At 43.2% G+C, this 24,347-nt stretch overlaps 1 protein-coding gene across 12 annotated transcripts in view; it reads left to right on the forward strand.

Annotated features, from left to right (window-relative positions):
• The first annotated feature begins 1,080 nt into the window (after positions 1–1,080).
• The window catches only part of RBM33 (RNA binding motif protein 33), a 110,613-nt gene continuing 87,346 nt past the window's right edge, over positions 1,081–24,347 (forward strand). For 4 of the 12 annotated variants that reach the window (XM_045166494.1, XM_045166497.1, XM_045166498.1 and 1 more), the window contains exons 1-4: positions 1,081–1,650; positions 13,265–13,343; positions 20,020–20,068; positions 23,197–23,273. In XM_045166494.1, the coding sequence (XP_045022429.1) occupies positions 1,608–1,650; positions 13,265–13,343; positions 20,020–20,068; positions 23,197–23,273 (248 nt within the window). In that variant the 5' untranslated portion in view covers positions 1,081–1,607. The remainder of the gene's footprint in view (positions 1,651–13,264; positions 13,344–20,019; positions 20,069–23,196; positions 23,274–24,347) is intronic. The other 8 variants (XM_045166496.1, XM_045166505.1, XM_045166504.1 and 5 more) reach the window with 5 other exon arrangements.

Raw genomic sequence — 24,347 nt, forward strand, 5'->3', positions numbered from 1 at the left:
GGCTTTCCAAATCAAGTGTTAGTTTTTGCCCCAACACCTTGTCTCTTGATTTATTGGCCTGCCAGGCAGCAAGAAACACAAACTTGGACTCTGTAATCCAACAAACACTTTCTTCCTGCATAGTACCTGCAATCATCAATATAAGGAAGTGAAGTCTGCTACATAACTCCCATCTTATTTTCAGACTCTGATTTTTGCAAATTGTTCCAATAATATTCATTAGCGTGAAAGGATCCAGTTCAGAATCATGCATTGCATTCAGCTGTCATGTCTATTTTTTCTTCAATCTGAAAAAATTCCTCAGTCTTTTCTTGACTTTCGTGACTTCCAACACTTCGGAAGACCTTTGTGGTACGTCCCTCAATTTTTTTTTGTCCTTATTTCTTCAAGATTAGACTCAGTTACGTATCTGCGACTGGATTACCACCGAAGTGAGACTGTTTCGTCCTGTTGCATCCTTTCAGGTGGCACAAAATTCTGATTTACTCCGTTATGGGAAAACGTTTACTATCATCAGTTAAGGCGGAGTTTTCTAGGCTTTTCCACCATAAAGCATTCTTTTCTCCTAAGAGCGTCCACGAGTACTGCTTGAGGATTCATATGAAGTCCTTTGGCATCTCTGCGCCTATGTTCGGCCTTCTCTTCCTACCTAAAATGACCCTTTTCTTTCCGCATATTTCTCACATTCCTTGTTCTTCCACCAACGTCCGTAGCTCGTCTGTACTTAAAGGCCTAGCTACATTCACCCCATCCACCCGCCGAGTGAGAAGTGGTCTTCAGACGCCTCCTCCCCAGCAGCCCTCAGCCTCCTCCGCACCCTGATGCCCTCTCTGTCGCTCGTTAGCACCACGCTCTCAACCCTTCCCGCTCCTCTCGCGCACTCGTTCAGCGCAGTGTAACAGTCTCAAGGCCCACCCGCTCGGCGAACCTGCCGCCGCCCCGCAGTCCGCAGAGCGCCAGCCGGGCGCCGCCCCGCCCGCCGCAGGCGCCCTAGCCCCACGCGTCGGCCCCTAGCGCCGTGACTCCGCCCCCAGCCCGCGCCTCACAGTCCGAACACAGAAACCCGGCTGCCGCCCCGTAGCGGGGCGCGGGGCCTCTCCCACTTCCAACGGGACTTCCGCCAGGCGTAAAGCTCGGCGCCAACTGCTGCAAAACGCCTTACGACAGAGCTCGGGCCGCGCTACGGCCGGCAACCGCCCCGGCCCCCGCGTTCAACACTGGGCTGTCTGGAAGCCCAGCGAGGCGGCCGCTTGCGAGTTTGCCTTCCACCTTCGGCCTCCGTTTCCCCGGGGGCGGCCAGGAGCCGCCGCAGCCGGCGGGAAGGGCCCGCGCCGGCGCCTCCCGGCCGCCATCATCCCGGCGTGCACCGCGGCGGCAGGCGAGCCGTCCGCCATGTTGCGATAGTTTGTTGTTTTCTTCCTGCGGAGGAGCAGGCCGGAGGGCCCCCACCCGCTGGCCGCGCCGCCTCCGGCACCCAGGCCCGGCCGGCCGCCCCCGTCCCCCGTCCTCCCCGCCCCCCGCCGCGCGTCCCCGGGCCCCGGCTGGCCCGGCGGCACCCCCCAGCTGGCTTGGTGGGGCGAGGCTGAAGGCCGGGCCCAGCGAGCACCATGGCGGCCGCCCTGGGAGCGGGCGGAGCAGCGGGCGCCGGAGGTAAATGAACGGCCGCGCGCGGGAGGCGGCGGCGGGCCCCTCCCGGCCGTCGTAGTGCCCCCGGGAGGCTCGGGGGGTCGGGGTCTCGGGTGTCCTTGTCTTGAGGCGGCGGGCGGCCTGCGCGGGGGGACAGCGCCCGCCGCCGGGCGCACTCGGGGAGGGTCGCGGCCCCGCTGGGGTCGTTCGGGAGGGCTCGGCGTGGTTTCCAGCCCCTTACTGGACCTGGCTGAGGCGCACGGACCTGAGGGAAGGCGTTTGCGGGGCATTTCAGAGAGTAAGGAGTCTGAAAAAAGAACCTCCCGCGACTGCTCTAATTTCCCTGAACTCCTCAGTTGTCTGAATCCGGACCCATTAGTGCTTGCTTGTCAGCGTCTTGCAGAGGGTGGAACTGGGGCAGAAACGGCAGTTTTTTGTCTTGTCTTCCAAACGTAGACAAGTTTGACCGAGCACCTAACTCACACCGTACCTGATTTTTTCAGGCAAAATCATTTTCTGCTTGAAATCACATTTTTGTTGACTGAGGTTTTTTGTTTGTTTTTAATATGAGTAAAACACTTGGAAGTGAGTTTTCTGATTGTTCGGAAACTCTGATAAAGGGGACCCTTAGGTGGAAAAGGGTGAACACCACCCGCATTCGGGCGGAGTTCTCATTATTGAAACGTTAGGCCATTCTGCTATATACTCTTCAGTAATAATGCTGATTTAAGACTACATTGTAGCGACCCTGTCTAGGAATTTTGGCCAAAGTATCAAAGAGTTCCTATGGCAAAACAGAAAAACTTAAGAGACCAGCACTGAAATGTGACTTCAGGCAATATGATTTGGTGCATGCCTTTTTTCTGTCACGTGGTTCCCCCTCCCCCCCGAGGCTTTCTAGTTAGAGTTTGAAAATATTTGCTTTAGTTATTGTTTACTTGCTGGAGTTTTGTATCATTTTCAAGAGGTAGGTAGTCTGGATACTCCTGGGTCAGAACTGTTCTCATTAGTAATACTAATGTAGCCTGGCATGTTTCACTGTTTCACGTGACTGCAGGCGAGTTCTCCAGAGGCTGTATGCATCACACGTGAAGACGTTATCGTACTGATGGCTAATGTAGTGTGTGCTTGCATGTTTTTTCAAGTTTCGAAAATGGCAAATACCAATGAATGCAATTGACATAAAAGCTGGTTGATGTCCTCTAATAAGTTTGAATCCAGAAAGTTTTTGAGAATTGCCATTTTAGAGGATTAGGCTTCATCCTTGATGATTTGGAGTTTTCCCTTCCATTTTGTCATGCACATCTGTTCTCCCATTGTTCTTAGACTAAAGCCAGGCTGCTTACCAAGGTTTGTTTGAGTCGTGCATGGCTCAGCCCCCAGCCTCAGCCAGCTCCTGTCAGCCAGCTCCTCATCCCCTAGGTCTCAGGCTCCTGGAGGCCTTCCTTGAGCATTCTTCTTTGTGTCTCAAGTATGTCCATCTCTGGCTTATGTGCCTCCCTCAGATATCTTTATTCTGTTGCAACCTTGTTTCTTATTCTGTGGCAACCTTGTTTCTCGAACATTTGTGGGGTTTGTGATTGTATTTGGTTACCTGATCGCTTCTTTTTTTACTCTCTCTTCCCCAGTAGCCTGCAAGCCCCTTGAGGACAGTAATGCTGCCTGTTACACCTGCTGTGTATTCCAGGTTCCTGGCATGTAGTATATGTTCAGTAAATACTTGGCAGCTACCCCTTTCTGTGCATTTGTAAGTTGCACATTTACAGCAGTGTGGCCTTTTATGGTATGAATGGAGTCATGTAGTGTTCCCCAATTAGCTTTGTTCACTTAATAGTAGGTCTTGGCAATCTCTCCTGTGTTAGTAGGTGAGAGTTATGTGGTTCCACCATTTATTGATTAATGATATCATATTGATGGACATTTCAGTTATATGTCCTTTTTCACTACTGTGGAAGATTCTGCACTAAACATCTACAGACACAATTGTGGTGTGCTGAAGCAAATATTTCTGGAGGTTTGATAACTCCCGAAGTGGAAATAAGCTGCATATATTTTAAATTTTGGTAGCATTTTCAAGTTATCCTCAAAAAAGCTGGTACCACTTTATCTTTCCAACGGTACTGTATGAAAGGACAGTTGCCCCATGCTTTGAGAATCTTTGTAAAAGGCAGGAAAATAGCCTCAGTGTTGTAATTTGTATTTCCCAGATCTGTTGAAATTAATCATCTTTTCATGTATTATATTTATTTTTCTGTGAATTGTTTATATAATTTGTCTTTTTTATTGAGTGGTTGACTTATCATTTTAAAGAACTCTTTGTGTATTATGTTAGGATTATAGACTTTTTTTTTATTTTGCTTGCCCTATGAAAAGTGAAAGTGAAGTTGCTCAGTTGTGTCCAACTCTCTGCCACCTCATGGTCTGTAGCCTACCAGGTTCCTCTGCCCGTGGGATTTTCCCACCAAGAATACTGGAGTGGGTTGCCAATTCCTTTTGTTTTTTTAAGCTTTTGATTATGGAAGCTTTAAAATTTTACCTTGTGAAAAATGTCACTTTAATTTTTTTTTTGGCTTCTTCTCATGGCTTGTGTGATCTCAGTTACCTGACTGGGGTAACCTGAGGTCAAGGTAGTTAAAGGCTAGAATCATAACTACTAGGTCACCAGGGAATGGTGACCCCCTCTTCCCCCCTCCCGCCAAAATTTTTTTTATATTGACGTCTAGTTGATTTACAAAGTTGTGTTAGTTTCTGGTTTATAGCAAAGTGATTCATTTATATATGTATCTTCTTGTTCAGATTTTTTTTCCTGTCACTTGTTTTTGTAAAATTTTTTTCCTAACGTTATCCCCATGCCAAGAGTTCCCCTGTGCTTTTAACATTTTATGTCTGTGCTTTTTTATGTTTAGCTTTTATTCCACATGGAATTTTATTTTGGATGTATTTTGTGTGTGATTTTAGGGCTTCTAACAGTTTTAATACAATTTATTGAATTATTTCTTTTCTATTTTATGATATATTTAAATTCTCATTCTTTCTTTTGTTGTTCTGTAACCAAGTCATGTCCGACTCTTTGTGATCCCATGGACTGCAGCACATCAGGCTCCCCTGACCTTCACTATCTCCTGGAGTTTGCGCAAATTGATGTCCATTGAGTCAGTGATGCCATCCAACCATCTCATCCTCTGCCGCCCCCTTCTCCTTCTGCCTTCATTCTTTCCCAGCATCAAGGTCTTTTCCAGTGAGTTGGCTGTTCGCCTCAGATAGCCAGAGTATTACAGCATCAGTATCAGTCCTTCAGTGAATATTCAGGGTTGATGTTCTTTAGGATTGACTGGTTTGATATTCTTGCAGTCCAAAGGATTCTCAAGACTCACCTCTAGCACCATGGTTCAAAAGCATCAATTCTTTGGTGATCATCCTTCTTTGTGGTCCAGCTCTCACATCTGTACATGACTACTGGAAAAACCATAGTTCTGACTATATGGACCTTTGTCAACCAAGTGATGTTTCTGCTTTTTAATACACTAGATTTGTCATAGCTTTCCTTACTGAATTCTTTCTTTTCCATTTTGTGATGTATTTAAATTCTCATAATTTTAGAAAATTACTGTTTCATAGTGTGTGTTTGTCTATATACATTATAGAATTTTTTTCAGAAATTTCTTGATTAGCTCTGCATTAAAAAAAAAAATAAACTTCAGAATTGTCACATTCTATAAAGAATTCTGAAATTCTTTGACGTTGCATTGAGTTTATTAATGCAATTGGGGTTTCCAAGGTGTTAAAGAATCCACTTGCCAATGCAGGAAATGCAAAAGACATGAGTTTGATCCCTGGGTCAGGAAGATCCTCTGGAGGAGGAAATGACACCCCCCTCCAGTATTCTTGCCTGGAGAATTCCATGGATAGAGGAGCCTGGTGGGCTACAGTACATGGGGTTGCCAAGAATCAGACACGATTAGCACACACACAATGCAACTTGGGGACGATGGATATTTTTACAATATGTATTTTTTTCATCCAGCAATAAGAATGTCTCACTGTCAAGCTCATTTTTGTCCATCAGTCATCTACCACATTTTTGAGTATTTCCTCCATGCTGAACACTGATCTCAGAGGTTGGGTTATATAAATATTGGAATAGAAGAGATGGCAGATACGAAAACAGTTTTACTAAGGTAACTTCCAGAGGAGAAAGGATCTCTGCCATCTGTCTAGTCAAAGCTATGGTTTTTTCAGAAGTCATGTACGGATGTGAGAGTTGGACCATAAAGAAAGCTGAGTGCTAAAGAATTGATGCCTTTGAACTGTGGTGTTAGAGAAGACTCTTGAGAGTCCCTTGGACTGCAAGGAGATCCAACCAGTCCATCCTAAAGGAAATCAACGCTGAATATTCATTGGAAGGACTGATGCTGAAGTTCCAATACTTTGGCCACCTGATGTGAAGAGCCGACTCATTGGAAAAGACCCTGATGCTGGGAGAGATTGAGGGCAGGAGAAGAGGGTGACAGAGGATGAAATGGCTGGATGGCATCATGGATCCAATGGACATGAGTGTCCATAAACTCCGGGAGATGGTGAAGAACAGGAAACGTGGTATGCTGCGGTCCATGGGATCGCAGAGTTGAATGAGACTTAACAACCGAACAACAAATGAACTTACCTTTGTAAGATTTTCTTTATGTAGTTCTATATTTCTTGTTAGTGTTATTCCTAGATATTTTGTATTTGTTGTTGTGGATGGTACAATTTTTTTTATCATACAGTATTCTGGAATTTTTTGCTGATTTACCATAGAAAAACTATTTTCTTTTTTTGTCATTATATATAACTGGCTTACTGGAATTTTGTTTTAATATTTGATGCTTTAGATTTTCAGACTGTTGTATCTGCAGTCTCCTCTATTTCAGTATTTATGTCTCATTTCTTCTTCTTGTACTTTTTGTTCTAGAAGTTTTCATTGTCAAGTCCTTCTATAGAATGTTTGGTAGTGGGCTGATGACAGGTATCTTTATCTTGCCATCTTGTTAGGAGTTTTAACGAATGTTTGTTTAATGTTTTACCAGTGTGTATGGTGCTTGCTGTAGGTTTCTGATAGTTATTGTTTGTTTAGGTAAAAAAGTTTGTATTTTGAATTAGTGTTTTGATTTTATCAAATGCTTTTTCCGCATAGTGATCATGAGGTCCCTTCTTTTTATTCTTTGTTTCTGTTTATTTATCTGGCTGCCCCAGGTTTTAGTTGCGGCACGTGGATTTTGGATATTCATCGTGGCGTGTGGGATTTCAGTTGCAGCGTGTGGGATCTAGTGTCCCAGGTGGCCAGTGGTAAAGACTCCATCCACCTGCCAAGCAGGAGATGCAAGTTCCATCCCTGGGTTGGGAAGATCCCCTGAAGAAGGAAATGGCAGGCCACTCCAGTATTGTTGCTTGGAAAATCCATGGACAGAGGAGCCTGGCAGGCTGCGATCTGTGGGATTACGAGAGTCAGAAAGCAATGACATGTGGGATCTAGTTTCCTGACTGCGGATCTAATCGTGCACTGGGAGTGGGCTGTCTTAGCCACTGGACCACAGGGAAGTCCCGTGAGGCCCCTTGTTTAATACCTTATTGTAATGTATCGATAGATGTCCAGTGCTGAATCAGCCACACATTCTTGGGTTCACAGTCTTCTGGTTCTTCAGGTTTTGTTCTTTTTGGTGTTCGGTTGCTTTTCATTTTAGGACTGTCTGATCATAAGAGAGATTGGCTTATAGTTTTCTTTGTGCTCTTCTGTGTTTTTATAAGATAGGCTAACTGCCTCGAATGAGTTGTGAAATTTTCTGGATATTGTAAAAATCTCTTTGTTAAATGCTGAAAGAACTCTTGTCTGCAAAGCCATTTGGGTCTGTTGCCTGTTTAATTTTTGGTTTCTTCTTTTTATTATTGGTCTGTTTAACTTTTTTAAATCCACGGGTCAATTCTGATCATTTTTTCTGGAAAAATTATTTTTTATGTTTATATTTTCAGTATAACAAATTATAGAGTTAAAGGTTTCAGCTTCCTAAGAGTGGGTGTGTTGAAGGTAAATTTTTTGAAAACCCACGCAAGAAAATGAAGTCTTATTTTCAAACTTGACTGATAGGGTCGAGTCTTCAAGTCTAGCTGTGACTTAGATCCCTTTTCCTCAGAGTTTTGGTGGTACTGCTGTGTTGTTTTCTGGCTTCCAGGTCTGCTCTTGAGAAGTCTTATGACATTCTGATTCTTCATCATTTGTGTGACCTTTTTTCTCTTCCAGGAAGGTTTTCACAGTTCCTCCTCATTGTTACAGAATTCATTAGCATAGGTCGTCTTATGTTTCTTGTACTGCATTTGGTGGATACTTTGGTCTGGAAATGTGTGTCCTTCGGTTCTGGGAAATTATCTTGGGGTACTGTTTTACTCTCTTTTTCTCTGTGCTCACTTTCTGAAATCCTTGTTATTGAATTTTGATGCTTTGTTTATATACAAAGCACGAGCATGATGAAGCAGTTCATTGAGAATCGTTTGGAAGGATAGGTGCTTTGGCAGTTCACAGACTCAGAAAGAGCTGGGCAGCTCAGGCTGTGGAATATCAGGCGTCAGGGCGGTCTGGGCCCCGGGCAGGCTCGCGGCTGTTGGCGGGGCTTCTGCACAGGCTCTGGCTGCCACTTCCTCCTCAGTTCCTTTTCTTATGGAAGCAGGAATGTTGTTCCTGTTTGGCTGGGTGCCGCATATCTTCACTGATTTAGCTACACCAAAGTGTGGGTCTACTTTCCAGATCTTTTGATAAGATTTTTTTGTTTTTTTGAGAGAAGCTGTAACTCTGGTAGTTACATATAGTTACATTTTAAAAATGTTGAGAATCAAGTTGATTAAAAAAAAAAAAAGACAACATAATTCAAAGAGAGCATGTCCTTATAGGCTACAGGATTCCAGCCTGCAGGTTAATAGTTGATTCTGCCTTCATGATTTTGTAGGTTCCATGGATTAGTGATCTTTCTACCTAAAGACTGAGGAAGTTATGGCTAGCTACCCTTTAATATTTTTATGTATCAGAGGGTTTGTTACTATGTGAAGTGAAAGTCGCTTAATCATGTCTGACTCTTTACAACTCCATGGACTGTAGGACTATACAGTCCATGGAATTCTCCAGGCCAGACTACTGGAGTGGGTAGCCTTTCCCTTCTCCAGGGGATCCCCAACCCAGGAATCAAACCCAGGTCTTCCACATTGCAGGCGGATTCTTTACCAGCTGAGCCACAGGGAAACCCAAGAATACTGGAGTGGGTAGCCTATCCTTTCTCCAGAGAATCTTCCCAACCCAGGAATTAAACCGGGGTCTCCTGCATTACAGGCGGATTCTTTACCAACTGAGCTATTAGGGAAGCCCAATAGTTACTATAGTTGCTTCCTAAATAAACTCAAGAGCATTATACTTAGTGTTTGGTAGATCTGAATTTAAATCTGATTTTGCTGTTTACTAATTTTTGGTTAGTCTTAGTTTTCACATCTGTAAAAGGAGAATGTGGGGCTGGATTAAATGAGAAAATGAATATAGCTAGCTTGTTGACGTACAGTGAAGCTTCTCTTCAGTGCTTCAGTAGTGCTAGACTTATTTGAAGTTTTATTATTAGTCTTATTTCAGTTAGGAAGGAAGCCATGCTTTGCACTCCAAGTATGAAGGGTTTTAATACAGCAGTTAGAGGCTTCTACAACCCTTGGATAGCATCACCGACTCAATGGACATGAGTTAGAGCAAACTCTTGGAGGTAGTGAAGGACAGGGGAGCCTGGTGTGCTCATGGACTCCTGGCAGGGGAGTCCGTGGGGTCGCAAAGAGTCTGGCATGACTGAGCGGCTGAACAGCATCATCCACCCTTGGTGGTCAGGAGCACTTAGCCTGAGGACCAGAGCCTGATGGTTCAGAGTTCATCTGGAGGCTGTTGGAGCTGAAGACTCTTGTGGAAGCACCAGTGGCCAGTCTCAGCCTGCTGCACTGGGCGCTGACTTCCGATGGTGTTGTGCCTCAAGAGGCCCCCTCTGACTGCCACAGCCCCTGCCAGCCCAGGGCCACGCGTGGTTTGCAGTAGCCCGTTCTGACTTATGAGAACCTCATATCTGTGAGGGGGTGTGTGTGTGTGTCTGTCTGTCCGTCCTGTGCCTGTCTCATGAGAGTAACTGAGATAATTGTGACTCAGACTTCCTGTGACTGCCTTGCCTTGCGTTCTCTAACTCAGAAGCGCACAGGGAAGGAGGCTCTGGGAACTGTATTTCTTGCGTTGTCTGCCCTGTTGTGTAGAGTGATGGGGACCACAGTCTCAGCATAGCTGTGGCTTCTCTCTGTGGAAGGAAGAGCAGCAGTTGCTGGAAGGACTTTCTCCCTTTCTGTGACATTTCTTCCTTACACTTCACGAAGTTAGCAACTAACCATTAGCATTTTAGAAGGTTTCACTTTTAGAAAGAGGGTCTAGATTCTTGGGAAAAGAAGTGGGGCATTGTTTCCTCTAGATTCTAAGTCATGATGGGAATGTTCAATTGGCTGAGCTCAGACCATTTTCCTTTCCCAGGTTCCTCAGGCTAACAGAGGACCCAAGAGTCTAGCTTTTATGACTTGCATATCAGAAGGCAGAGCCCTGTCTTCTTTCAGGTCTCTGATTGATTCCCAAACACAGGAAGAGAAGATTGAGTTGTAAGACAGGCAAACAAATGGTCAGTGTGTACCACGCTTCGGAAGCAAAGTACAGAGTTTATTTTAGGGAAACCTGTCCAGGGTCCCATGCAAATAAGAGAGTTTTAAAACAAGACTACAAATTATTTTTCAAGCAACATAATGTATGGGCTCTTTCTGAAAATTTGCCTGGTGGTTACTCAGAATTTGAGTTATTTTGTAGGACAAATATGCTTACTTTGAAGGTTCTTGAATGTTAGTTTGATTCTTTTTTCTCATTACTATAAAGTTTAAATAAATAGTGTTTAAATAAAGGGTCTGGATTTCCTCACCTATAAAGTACGGAATTTTGAGTCAGTGATTCAGAATATGAGGTGTATACATGAGAATGGTGTCGAGGCAAAAAAGAAGGTTGAGAACCTTTGGACTAGAGCAAAGACAGGAGGACTCTGTAAAGGGCCAAATGGTAAATATTGTAGATTTTGCAGGTCACAGGGCTTCTGTTGCAATTCTCTGCTCTGCGCGTGTAGCTTGAGAGCTGTAGACAGTGTGTAACTGAATTAGCATATAGTGTTCCAGTAAAAGCGTATTTACAGAAATCGGGCAGTAGCTAAATTTGGACTAAAACAGGTAGCAGAACCTACGTATCGGGGGGGCTGTAGTTTGCTGATTCTTGGATTAGACAGTTGGTAGAACCCTGTTCCAGACTAGTATTGTATAAAGTTTCTAATCTTAAATTCCAGGTTCCTGGAAAAGATGAGGAAATAATAAGAATGCTAAGTAGAAGATTTGTGTTCATTACAGAATTGCTAATTGCTAATTGCTGTGTAATTGAAAATTGTAAAAATTCCAGTAACTGTTTCTAGTCTTGCTGATTGGGAACACTGATTCCCTCAATAACATGTATGTCTAGTGTAACCTTTGGCCTTGGGGTTTCTAGATTTCAAGATAAAGACCACTCTTCCCCTTGGAATCCAGTGTTGTGCTTTCTTCCTGTAACACTATGGACTAGTGTGGACACATTTTGTTTTCTTGGTTCTACACAGTATGACAAACAGGAACTTAGAAAGGACTTGTCTGCATTCTAAAGGAGAGCAGGAGGGAAATGATGCAGGAAGTGTGAGGAGAGAAAGAACAGGTGCGCAGAGTTCAAGGTCTTGGTTGGTTTCTTAGGGTTTTGAGTTAGGGTTCTTTTTTTATCTGGTTTTGCATTCCATAATCCAAGTGGAAAGAAAGTATGTCTTTGTTTTCTGCTTTATCAGGTGTTTTTTTTTTTTTTCTTTTCTTTGCTTATTGTGCTTTTGTTCAAGCACAAGGTTGCCCACGTTTGCAATCATTCTCGTCTCCTTTGGGGAATTATGGTGATTTTGCACTTTAGGTATTTAGTTTCAGCAGTGTTTCATAGTCCTTAATTTACAGGTCTTTCTCGTTTTTTTATATTATGGTTATCCCTAGTATGTATTTCCTATTTTTATGTTACTGTGAGGATTTGTTTTTTAATTTCCAATTGCTCATTCCTTGTATGTAAAAAAAAAAATTGTTGACTCTTTAAAACTGATCTCATATTTTGCAGCCTAATTCAGTTCACTTACTGGTTTTCGTACTTTTTCCTATAGATCCCATGTGATTTCCTACATAGCTGATGATGTTTGCTGTGAAGAACGGTGGTTTTTTACTTCTTCCTTTTCAATCTGAGCTCCTTTTGTTTTTCCTTGTGTGGTCGCACTAGGTAGAACTTGGATTACAGTGCTGAGTTGCAGTGTTAGAAGTCACAGCCCCAGTCTTGTTCCTGATTCTAGAGGAAAGCATTGACCATCCTTACTTGGGGTGGTTGCTGTGGTTTTTCTATACAGATGCCCTTTGATCAGGTTGGGGAAAGTCCCTTCTATACTTAATTTGTTCAGAGTTTTTAGGAATGTGGATATTCGGTTTTGATTAACTTTTAAATTGATTTTCCTCCTTATGTTGAGATGATAATGTAATTTTCTACTTTGTAATATGATCTATTACATTGATTTTTAAAAAGTACTGATTTTTGAATGTTAAATGAACCCTTCATTCCTGGGATAAATCCATGTGATTGTGATGTAGGGTATCCTTTTAATATACTGTTGAGTTCTATATGCTAATTTTTTAAAAATAATTTATACATATATGTTTTGTTTTTCTAGTCTGTTTCATGTGCCTCTGCTCTAATCTTTATTTTCTTTTGCAATCTTTGGTTTAATTTCCTCTTCTTTGTCTAGTTCCTCAGGACTTAAAGTAAGGCTGTTGATTTGAGATCTTTCTTTGTTAGCGTAGGCAGTAAAGTTCTTTCCATGTACTGCTGTTGCTGCATCCTGTTGTATTTTGTGTTCACTTTCTTCAAAGTATATTCTTATTTCCCTGGTTCTTATTTCTTCTTTGACCTATTGGTTGGTGAAGTGTGTTGTTTAATTTCCATGTACTTGTGAATTTTCAGTTTTCTTCTAGGATTGATTTTTAGCTTTATTATTACAGTTGACCCTTGAGCAATGCAGGGGTCAGGTGCACCCCTCTAACTGTGCTATCAGCGAGCTTTCATGCCTGAGAATGTTCAATAAATTGATTTTCTCTAGGTAGATGTGTAGTTTAAAATATTTTAATTAATAAAAATGGCTAAAGCATTTATGGGCTTCCCTGTTGGTTCAGTGGTAAAGAATCTGCCTGCCAATGCAGGAGACGTGGGTTTGATTTCTGGGTTGGGAAGATCCCCTGGAGAAGGAAATGGCAACTCACTCCGATATTATTGCCTGGGAAATCACATGGACAGGGGAGCCTGGTGGGCTATAGTCCATGGACCTGGCTTAGTGACTAAACAACAAACAAACAACATTTGTAATTGTTTAATATTTTAAAATGTCCTATTGGGAATCCTTAAAAGAAACAAATGGTTTCAGTATATAACGTGTCTGTTTAAATTGAGTAAGACTGACTCATGGCCTCTCCCTCACAGATGATGACTTTGACCAGTTTGATAAGCCGGGTGCGGAGCGGTCCTGGAGGAGAAGAGCTGCGGACGAGGACTGGGACAGGTGCGGACCCCCCTGGTTACATGCAGGGCCCTTGCTGGCTCATCTCCTTCTGCCGCTAGGCCGGGCAGAGCTCTTTCCTGAGAACACTGTTAGCCGCCGATGCGCTTTCCTGAGTAGGTCTGCCTGACTGGGCTAAAGAAGGGCAGGGGTGGGCGTTCCAGGCGGAAGGCGTTGTGCGGAGCTCCCCTGGCGGGCTGCCGGTGGAGCTGTCTTTGTCTTTATACAGTGACGATGTTGAGTTGGTGGGCACTCGGAGCTATTTGGAGTAATTCTGTGCCCGCAACAACAGTAACAGCAGAGTTCCTCCACATGCTGCATCGCTGCAAGGACTGCTCTGCAGTTGCGGCGTGCGGCTTCTCGTTGCGATGGCTTCTCTTGTTGCCGAGCACGGGCTCTCGGTGTGTGGACCTCAGTAACTGTCACCTGGGCTCGTGGTTGCTGCTCCTGGGCCCCAGGGCACAGGCTCAATAGTTGTGGTGCTTGGGCTTGGCAGCTCTGCAGCGTGTGGGATCTTCCTGGACCAGGGATTGAACCTGTTCCCCTCTCTTAGGTGGATTCTTTACCACTGAGCCACCAGAGAAGCCGGGTATCTTGTAATTTAGTTTTATATATTTCTGACGACTAGTAAAGATGGAAAAATATATTTGGAAATCATTTTCAAACTTATAGGAAGATGTGAAAGTAACACAGAAATTCTTGCAAGGCCTCCTCGATCAGACTTAGAGTTGCTTTGCGTCATTTTTATGTTATCTTCCTCTCACTCATTTTACACACACACACACACACACACAGACACACACACACACAGAACACTTTCTTGCCTGCACGATTTGACAGCAGTTTGCAGGTACCATGCCACTTCCAAATCTGCAGTGGTTACCCCGGTTTTGTCAGTTGTCCAAATAACGTCCTTTTTAGCAAAAGTGAGTTTCTTTTTCTCCTCCTTGCTTCTTCATCTGGAAGAATTCTGTCTTTAAAGACTTCTGTAAAGGCTTTGTAAAGCCTTTGTGTTTAATGACTTCTGACTTTTTTGAAGAGGGTGCACCATTTCCCTGTGGACCAGCCCTCAGTGTGGGTTTGCTGGTGTCTCCTTGGGACTAGACTCAGGATGTGCTTTTGGTCAGGAGCGCTTTTTGGTGACCCTGTGGCCTTCCTGAGGGCATCTCTTCAGGAGGTACATGATGTCAGTCTAGCTGCTTTCTGCCTTACGTTGGTAAGAAATTCTTCCCTACTCTGTATTCTCTATGTTCCTAGGAAAGTTTTGAAGTGTGTGTGTGTGTTTAATAGTTACATATATAATCTACCTGAGATTGATTGATTTTTTTTAAACTTAGAATTTGAAGTGTACATGGAAGTAGACTAGTACAGTGTAGGTAGCGTTCCGCCCTTCAGCTTCCGCAGTGTCAGTATGTAGCTCGGTTGTTTATCTATGATCACAGGCATAATTTCATCCAAAAACATACCAGATTGTGTCTCTCTAAAAAATAAACGATTTACGAGTATAGCCATAGTAGAGTTCTATCTTAAGTCGCTTAATATGAGTGTCTTATTAGTGTTCACACTTCGCTGTCTGTCTCATGTATATATAGTTTCCTGGGGGCTCAGACGGTAAAGCATCTGCCTGCCATGCAGGAGACCCGGGTTCGATCCCTGGGTCAGGAAGATCCCCTGGAGAATGGAATGGAGAAGGGTATTCTTGCCTGGAGGATCCCATGGACAGAGGAGCCTGGCAGGCTATAGGCCATAAGGTCGCAAAGAGTCAGACACGACTGAGTGACTAACACTTTTACACTTTCATATATATTACAGATACATACACATGTGTCGTGTGGGTATGTTTCTGTGTTCTCTCTTATAGTTTGATTTGAGTGCAAAAGATGCATATCCCATAAGTCAGGGGCTCTGCAGTGTTGTTCTTCCAGCAGGAGTCACAGTCCTGTTAGCTTCTTGTTGCCCTGTTACCAGCTGTTAGATGGTCCAGGTGGCGATGCTCTCATTCTGTCACTCTTCCTCTTTTCTGTTGTGATAATTCTGTAATTATACTTGGTTCTTTTGAGGTATAGAGTAAGTGCTTGATTCTTTAAGTTTTCAAAATAATGGGTCAGTTCCTTAGCATCTTCAGAGGTGTTTTGTTTTTGAACCATTTTGAATTCATAGATTTAAATACTGCATGTGCGTTTTTATAACCCATTATGCTTGTTTTCTTATTAATGCTTGAATTGCCCCAGTATTTGTTCAGTGGGAATTTATTTTGGCTGTCATGACATTAGTTGGCTTTCTGCTATGATGGAGCTGGGTTTTGGTCACAGTGTGAGACAGGGTTCTAATTTTCCTTGCCCTTTCAGCGTGAATGGCTCTTGTCCCATGTGGTTTACGAGCAGTCTCTTTGTTTCTTTACTCGTCTTCAGTGCATGTTTGCATGTGGAGGTGCAGTGTCATGTGTGTTTCTTTATTTGATATTGCTTAAGCATAAAATAACCTCTTCCATGTACTGGGTGATAGAGGGTGAATTTTGAAAGTTAGGGAGAAGAAAGAGTCAGAAAGTATAACAGGCTGTATATTCACATAGGAAAGAGCATGTTCAAAAGGTTTTAACTGAAGGTCATTTGATGAAGGGTTTTTATTAACGGGGTAGTGTTCAATAAGCAGGGAGAGTCGATGAGGTGTCCAGAATGTAGCAGCTGGTCTCACACGGGAGCAGTGATGTCCCAGGATCCAGCCGGAGCTGCTCTGGCGAGAGTGGGTGGTGCTGGAGCAGCGCAAGTGAGGGGGAGCGGCCGTCTCCTCCGCCTTGGGACGTTCTGTTGAGACCTTCATGGGCCAGGCCTATGGAAGAAGGGCCAGAGCTGGGAGCCCCTCTGGGGCCGGGAGCGGGCAGGGAGGGCGCTGCTGCGGCGGCCTGGGTGGGGAGGCGCGTGGGGCTGCCCGCGCAGTGCTGCCTCTCACAGTTCTGAGTTTGGAAGGCTGCAGCCAGGTGAAGAGAAGGAAAGTGTCGGTCACTCAGTCACGCCTGACTCTTTGCCACCCCATGGACTGTAGCCCACCAGGCTTCTCCGTGCGCAGGATTCTCCAGGCAAGAGTACCGACCCAGGGATCGAGCCCTGGTCTCCTGCACTGCAGGCAGATTTTTACCATCTGAGCCATGACTACCTGCAAAATACCTGTTTCCTGAAAAGTTTCCTGTGTAATGCTGTCGGTTAGTAAACATGTACCTGCTCCCAAGGATCTGATCGTCTTCCTGAACTAGTGGTCGCTGGCGAAGCCTCTCAGGTGCTGTGCAGTGGGACGCAGAAAGCCACCGCATCCTTGCGGTGCTCCTGTCACTTTCTAAGTACCTCTACTGCCTGCGAGCACTACTGCTCCCCCCTTGAAAAGAGGCGATCTGGGCCACTCACTCCCGTTAACTCTTTGTCTTTGGTGACCACTGGTGTCGTTTTGGTAGTGCTTCATATTTTACAAATTTCTTCCCTTTTGTGTACCTCTTTATAAGGATCCTGCTTTATGATAACAGTGGAGAAGTGCATTTAATTTTTGTGTGGTCTGTGTGTAGTAGGTAGGAGTTGGACTCTGGCGCTAGACTGTCTCAACTCATCTGGTTTCTGACTTGGTAGCAGGGTGATCTTGGGCCAGTTATTTAACATCTTGATTCGTTGTTTTCACGTGTAAAAAGTGGCGAATGACGTGTCTGCTTGACGGGGTTGTGTTCTGGTTACGGAGATGCATGTGTGAGGGGTCGGGCCGCTCGCCGCTCAGAAGTCAGTAAACAGGCCAGGCTTGTGGAAAGGCAAGTTTGCTTTGCCTCAGGTGCTGGCAGCTGGGGTGGGGAGGGTGGCGGACATCTGTCCACAGGCCGCCTCCTCGGCCCGCCCCAGAAGCAGCGAAGGAAAGCATTTGTAGACAGAGCGGGGGGGGGGGGGGGGTGCAGGAGCAGCGCAGCCGTCCCTCACAGCCATCGTCACTTGGCCATCAGTGGTCTGAGTAGCATCATCTTGGCTGCTTTAGGTGCACTTAATCTTCAGTTCTGGGGCGTGAGTTCCATTCAGTTGCTCAGTTGTGTCTGGCTTTTTGGGACCCCATGAACCGCAGCACGCTGGGCCTCCCTGTCCATCACCAACTCCCGGAGTCCACCCAAACCCCATGTCCGTCGAGTTGGTGATGCCATCCAACCATCTTATCCTCTGTTGTCCCCTTCTCCTGCCCTCAATCTTTCATTCCCATTTCTTTGCAATCAGTTCTCAGAATTATGGCAGCTCAAGTCCTGGGTACAGTCTGGTCATCGTGTTAACTTCTCCATCTGGACTTTTAGTATCTATAAGACAGCTTACAAGATATGGCTCAGAATGTTATCTATAACCCTTGAGAAAGGTTCCCCGGTGGCTCAGACTGTAAAGACAGTGCCTGCAGTGCAGGAGACCTGGGTTCAGTCCCTGGGTTGGGAAGATCACCTGGAGAAGGAATTGGCACCCCACTCCAGTATTCTTGCCTGGAAAATCCCATGGATGGAGGAGCCTGGCAGGCTACAGTCCATGCGGTCACAGAGAGACGTGACTGAGTGGTCTCACTTCACTTGGGAAGGAACTAAAGGTCCTGACTCTGCTCAGCGACTGCATTGTTGTTATTTAGTCTCCTTTGACCGTTTTCCTTTGTTTCAGCATTTCTTGCTGCTCTGGTTAAACTTACTCTTGACTAAAGTTTTGCACAGGCAAGAGGCGGGCAGAGGGCATGGTGGGGGGTGAGGGTCATACGGTCCTGCTCCGTTTCAGCGTGTCAGCACGAGAGCGAGTGTGTGTGCGGCGCCTAGAGTGACTCGCCAGCAGAGTATGGAGTGATCGCTCGAGCTGCAGCTGACGGTTGGTCTTCTGTGCGGTTGGTCTCTCCTCTTGCTTGCTTATTTAATGCTCTTTCTTACTACCTTTGTTAGTCAGGGAAGCAACTGTTCATCTCTGTGCACTCTGTTCATTTACAGCTGATACAGTTTTCATTTATCTTTTAAAAAATGCTCTTGTTTAGGAAAAATGCTCATCAGAGTCACTGATTGCTTATTTCCATCTATGTGTCAGCAAAAGGCACCAACACTTTCTAGATTTTTGCTTATGTGATTACCAGCACCTGTTCATACTATGGTTTTTAAGAGTTCTTCCTAGTTAGTATCCCCTGGGCAAATGATATTACCTTCTGTTTTCAGTTATTTAGAGTGATGCTCCAGAGGGGTGCTTGTCCTCAAAGAGGTGCTTATATTTTTGGGGTCATCTAGAATCAAATTCTCAAAAGCAGTTATTGTAAATATTGTGACTAGCAAGCGTTTATTTCCTCACCATTGGAGAATGAATGTAAAACAATGAAGATACAGAAATTGTATCTGAAAGATGATTAGATGATTTGAGGATTGAAAATGTTGAAAGAAGTTATACACGGTTCTCTGATAACTGTTGTATCTATGCAGGTCCATGAAAGATTTTTTCCATGAGCTAAGTTCTTGTCCTGGATTTCTCTCTGTTGTGTGACCTTGGGCAAATCATTTAATCTGTTGTCCCTATTTTCTTTATCTATAAAATAATGGTATAGGATCTATGTAAGGTTAACTTAAAGTAATAAAAGAGATACTCAGTGCATGAATGAAATAATTTGTTGTTTCTAGTTCTAAGAGATAGTACATTGAATTTCTGTTGTAACTTCATATATACATTCCAGGATATTCTGTTATTCTGCAGAGTAGCACACTAGAACTAAACATGGGTTTTGAGTAAAATAGTGCTCAAAACCTATAGAATCTATAGAAATTTGTAACCAGAACCCTTATGAAAAAAGTAACAATTGTAATAACATTGGTGCAGTTGAGTCTCCATTGGCATTTGTACCTAGAATCGTAATCTAATTGTGTTTTCTTCTTCTAGATGTTAGTCCTTAGACATTTGCTTTAAAAAGACATAACTTAATAAGAATAAATACAAACGTAAGGGAAAAAAGGACATAAGTTAGTGGTAGCTATCTTCCATCAGTTTAAAAGTAAAAAAAAAGGAAGCAATGGGAAATGTCTCCAGGTTTCTCATCTGCTAAGGGTTTCTATTTTAATTATGAGAAAATCTGCTTTTGATCACTTCAGAACATAAGCATGCTGACTAGAAATTGCAGACAGCTGACATGACTTTGTTGTTATACAAAAATAATTCCTTTAGTTATTATGCTATACTTGAATGTTCTCGTAAGCATTGATTTTTCATTTTTTAAGTTTTTACAATTGATGAGTGTTAAATGGTCTCCCAGTGGTTTTGGTTTTAATTTTCCTAGTTAATGATATTGGTGCATGTGTCTTTTCCTGCTTCATTATAGGTTTTGAAAGGTAAGAGAAAGCATAGATATTACGTATGGTTTCTTATTTTGCTCATTGATGAACAAGTCCAAAGAAATGAAGATCTCATATTGAGGTGAAAAACTAAGATGAGAAGTCTAGTGAGAGCCACTGGTTGCAGCAAAGACTCCTACACTTAAAGGATCAGATGTTCCCTGTGTATTTGAAAATGTTTTCATTGTTAATAAAGATAAAGGAAAAGATAGCAAACTTAATGTGAAAGTACCCAAACCCTAAAGTCCTGGGTAAATTTCCCCAGTGGTTTGCAAACTTTCCAGTGTTCAGTAGGAATAAAACATTGTCATGTCTTTTTTTTCTTCCCCACAGTGAACTTGATGATGACTTACTTGGAGAAGATTTGCTCTCTGGCAAAAAGGTAACAGTACAGGTCTTCCTGAAATTAAGTGATATTTAATTGCATTTAAAATAAGGAGTACATCTTATGCATGGGATGTGTTACTGGAAAGTTGGGTATAGATTAAAATTTTGTGAATTGATTACTTTTTATATGCACAAAGAGTTGACTGTATATCCGTAAATTCTCTGATAACTTGTAATTCAGGCAGTAAATCCTTTGAAGCAAATGTTTTAGTTTCTGGCACGTCAAGGCATTTGAGTGTATGAAAGTTGTAACAAAACTACCACTTGCCTTAAAGAAACTTAACATTTGGTGGTTAATTTTTTTTTTTTTTTTTTTTTACCCGACCCCAACCCACCTCAGGTGGTTAATATTTTGAATGCTGAATCTGAAATTTACTTTTTGGGATTCAGAGACAAGGATAAAATTATCCTCATATATGAACTTCTTTGATCAAGTAAAAACTTGGAAGCTGTTATCGCCAATGTGTATATTTATGTATCGTGTTTATATGTATAACTTAACTCTACCAATGTATTTTGAACATTATGAAACATACATTAAAAATAGAAATAAAAAGCCAGATAGATATTAATGTGAAATACTAATTTTTTTAAACTTACTAACAATTTAAAGACTCTTGTTATTCTCACTAAATACCAAGCTAGCCTTGTATGCTTAGTTTTTAAAGTCTTCAGACTGTGATGGCTCCTTACTGTCGGCAGTTACACTCAAGCTCGTTGTTCTCTTAGGTGATTGGGTCAGATCAGTTGTCTGAGTGTCAGATCTGATGCGATTTTCCTTTTCATCTCATTTATAATTCGGTTGGTGAAGGTCCAGTCCTGGCAGGAGTGCCAGTCCCGCCCCTTTCCTGTCTCTTACTCCTGCGTCTGCGTCTTCTCTGACCCACGAGCTGCTGTAGCTGCTCTCCTTTCCAGTCCTGCCCCCGAGGCCTGCACGCGTCCTGGCCTTGGCTTCCCCCAGCCTTTCCTTTGTCACCCCTGTAACTCTAAAGAAGAATTCGTTCTGTTACCTGTAAACCTGTGGTCAGAATGACTGCAAGGGAAGAACCCGTGAGCGTGCCCCTCAGCCTGCCCGTTTGTGAGCTTGGGCTGGCCTCGGGATGACCCTGCGTGGTGTGATTGGGGCGGGGGCAGGCCCGGGGCCAGTCCTCCTATGGGGTGGTCACAGAAGGAGAGGGGACTGTTGTCTGCCTCTGGCTTAGTTTGCACTGCCTTGACGTGCACTCCCTGTATTCGGGAGTTCACTTCCCTAAGGTAAACACGTGTTTTCCTTTGTAAGTATTTAAAATGCTTTCGTGAGGGATACCAGTTAGATGCTAAAATGCTTAAATGTAGTAAAATAATTTTACATGCGGTTGGATTTCTACTCTTGGGCAAGCCTGATGTAGTTTGCCCTGTGTTTCTGTCAGGGAGCCCACCTGGCCCTAATGATTTCACAAGTGTTCATGGCCAGTTTCTCACTCTCCTTGCCTTGCCTTCCTGCCGACCACCCTGAGCAGAGTCCAGCCTAGCTGTTCCCCTCCTGCCTGAGGAGACGCCACCGCAGGTCATCGGCACAGAGTAGTTGGGAATCAGCTGTGGCCTCAGGGCGGAGTGTGGCCCTCCACTCCAGCTTTCCAAGTGACGTTGGTGTTTTGGTCACTTGTGCCTCCTGTGCCATTGCTCATCAAGTTCAGAGCCGACATAGAGCGTTGGATCCTCAGCGCTCAGACAGTGCGGCGTGATCACCACCAGGGCCTAGTGCAGCACACACTCTTTTGTCTGGGGTGTGATTTAGTCGATGTTTGACCAATATTTAGAAGTCTAGCTAAAAACCTGAAGGGAACAGCCTATTATTGAATGAAATTTGGCTTTATTGAATTGTTATTTTTTAAAGATATCTTGTGCTTTTATTTAGTGATCCTGGGCAGCTAAATTTGAGTTCTCCCATCGCAGGCCTGGGCTTCCCAGGTGGCGCTCGTGGTAAAGAACCCACCTGCTAATGCAGGAGACATGAGAGACTCAAGTTCGATTCTTGGGTCGGGAAGATCCCCTGGAGGAGGGCATGGCAACCCACTCCAGTGTTCTTACCTGGAGAGTCCCATGGACAGAGGAGCCCGGCAGGCTACAGTCTGTGGGGTTGCAAAGAGTTGGACACGACTGAAGCGACTTAGCACGCACACATGCATAGCAGGCCTGGCTCATCCCTGTTAATGGATGACAGGTTCTGTGGGCAACTAATAAAAACTACAAATAAGATGGATGTTTTTTGGGCTATATCAAAACTACCTTAATGAAAGGTAAATAGAGATATGTTTGAGAAGCCTAGGTTTATAATCTATAAAATGGCAGGAAAAGATTTCTGGTTTCTTTCTTTCATCCTTAGGTAGAAAATCAAGTCTTTTTTTCCCCCCTTGGGTGCATGTTGTGGAGGAATAGTAATTTATATATACCATAGAAATAATTTTAATAAGGTAGGAAAGTGTGAAGTTCCCCATCTTAAATCTAAGATACTGGTATGTATTTAGCTTAACAAAACCTGTAACTTTAGAAATTTGGCCAGTTGGCACACTCAGTAGACTGCCTCTGCTTATTCATAATATGAGTAGACAAACCTGTCAGGAACAGGAAAGAGAATCCAAGTTGTACTTATTTTCATGTATCCATCTACTGGACAAACCAGAGTTTTATTTTAGTCTCTTTATCATTTCAGTTGGGCAATCTAGTTATCTAAAATCTGCTTTTTTCTAAAATTCCACTATTTTTTTCTGTTGTTTATGTTAAATTTAATCAAATCTTAAGGATACCATTTTTTTTGGTATGATAAGAAAAAATTGTTTGTATCATACTACCAAAGGACTTGTCGTTTTTTTCCTCCTTTGTTAGAGTCATAATATGATCCTTATGCTTGCTCCTTCTGTATTTACTTGACTGAGCATCTGAAAATTAGTCTGGGGGAGTTAGCTACTATGCCATGTGTAGAACCTTGACTGTCCCTGATTATATCAAACTGAGAAAACTTTGTGAATGGCAAATGTTTTAATAACAAGGTTAGAAATAATCCAGTCAATGTAATTTTGCAGTTTTGTAACAAGTTTTCTTATGGAAGTGACATGCATTAATTAGATTTCTTGCTTTAATCAGAATCAATCGGATTTGTCAGATGAAGAGCTAAATGATGATCTCCTACAGAGCGATAATGAAGACGAAGAAAATTTCTGGTACTGAATATTATCTCATTAAAATGTTCTTTGTTTAAATTTCTAGTAACTGATTTATAGTTATAGTGGGATATAAATGATATTGTACTGTATCTTTACCATATAATTATATTCTAATATAATTATATTAATAAACTATGTTATTATATTAATATAACTGATGTGGAAGCCGTATGTCTTTTACTACAAATAGGTCATCTGTCTAAAATCATTGCTGGTCCTGCATTTAATAACCTGTGAACTCTGTTGAGTGCCGGTTATAGAAGTTCCAGATAGGTTTGTACTGCTCTTTTAGAGAATTCCTTTATTTGGATGGGGCAGTGGCCTCTGACTCAGTAATGTTGGTTGCAGTTTGATGTTGCTGCTTTTGTTTTCATTTTAGACATTTTTTACTTATGCATATCAATTAGCTAAATTGTCATTTTGGAAATTCCTTTGGACTGTACTTTAGATTGTAGTTGACTATCTGAATATAATTGATGTAGTCAGTTTGGGCTGCCGTAACACGATATCATAAACTGGTGGCTTGTGAGCAGCAGATACTTATTTCTCACAGTTCTGAGGGCTGGGAAGTCCAGGGTCAATGCCGGCCTGGTTGGGGCCAGTGAGGCCCCCGGCCCTCTCACTGTGTGCTCACGTGGCTGGTGGGTGTGCGGGAGCCCTCTGCGGTCCCTTTTATAGGGCACTGATCCATTCATGAGCTTCCACCCTTGTGGACTCGGCATCTCCCAACGGCTGCACCTCCAGACACCATCACACTGGGTGTTAGGACTCAGCACATGAATTTTGCGGGGGATACAAATATTCAGTGCATGGCAGTAGAGAATATCTTTCTCTTGACTAACAGCTTATAATAGTAAGTTCTGTTATAAAAAGAGGAAGAGGTATTTACTATACTCTTGTTAAGTGAAATATTTTCAATTTTATGAGGAAACATTTATTGTGAAAATAAAGACACTTCTTGTGTATAAATGTAATTAACAAATACATGCTATTTATTATTGAGCTGTAGACATGTAATAGATGTTTTTTAACATAAAGTAATTTTTATGGGTAACAGTAAGTTTTAAATTA

Source organism: Bubalus bubalis, chromosome 8 (genome assembly GCF_019923935.1).
Source record: "Bubalus bubalis isolate 160015118507 breed Murrah chromosome 8, NDDB_SH_1, whole genome shotgun sequence".
NCBI lineage: Eukaryota > Metazoa > Chordata > Mammalia > Artiodactyla > Bovidae > Bubalus > Bubalus bubalis.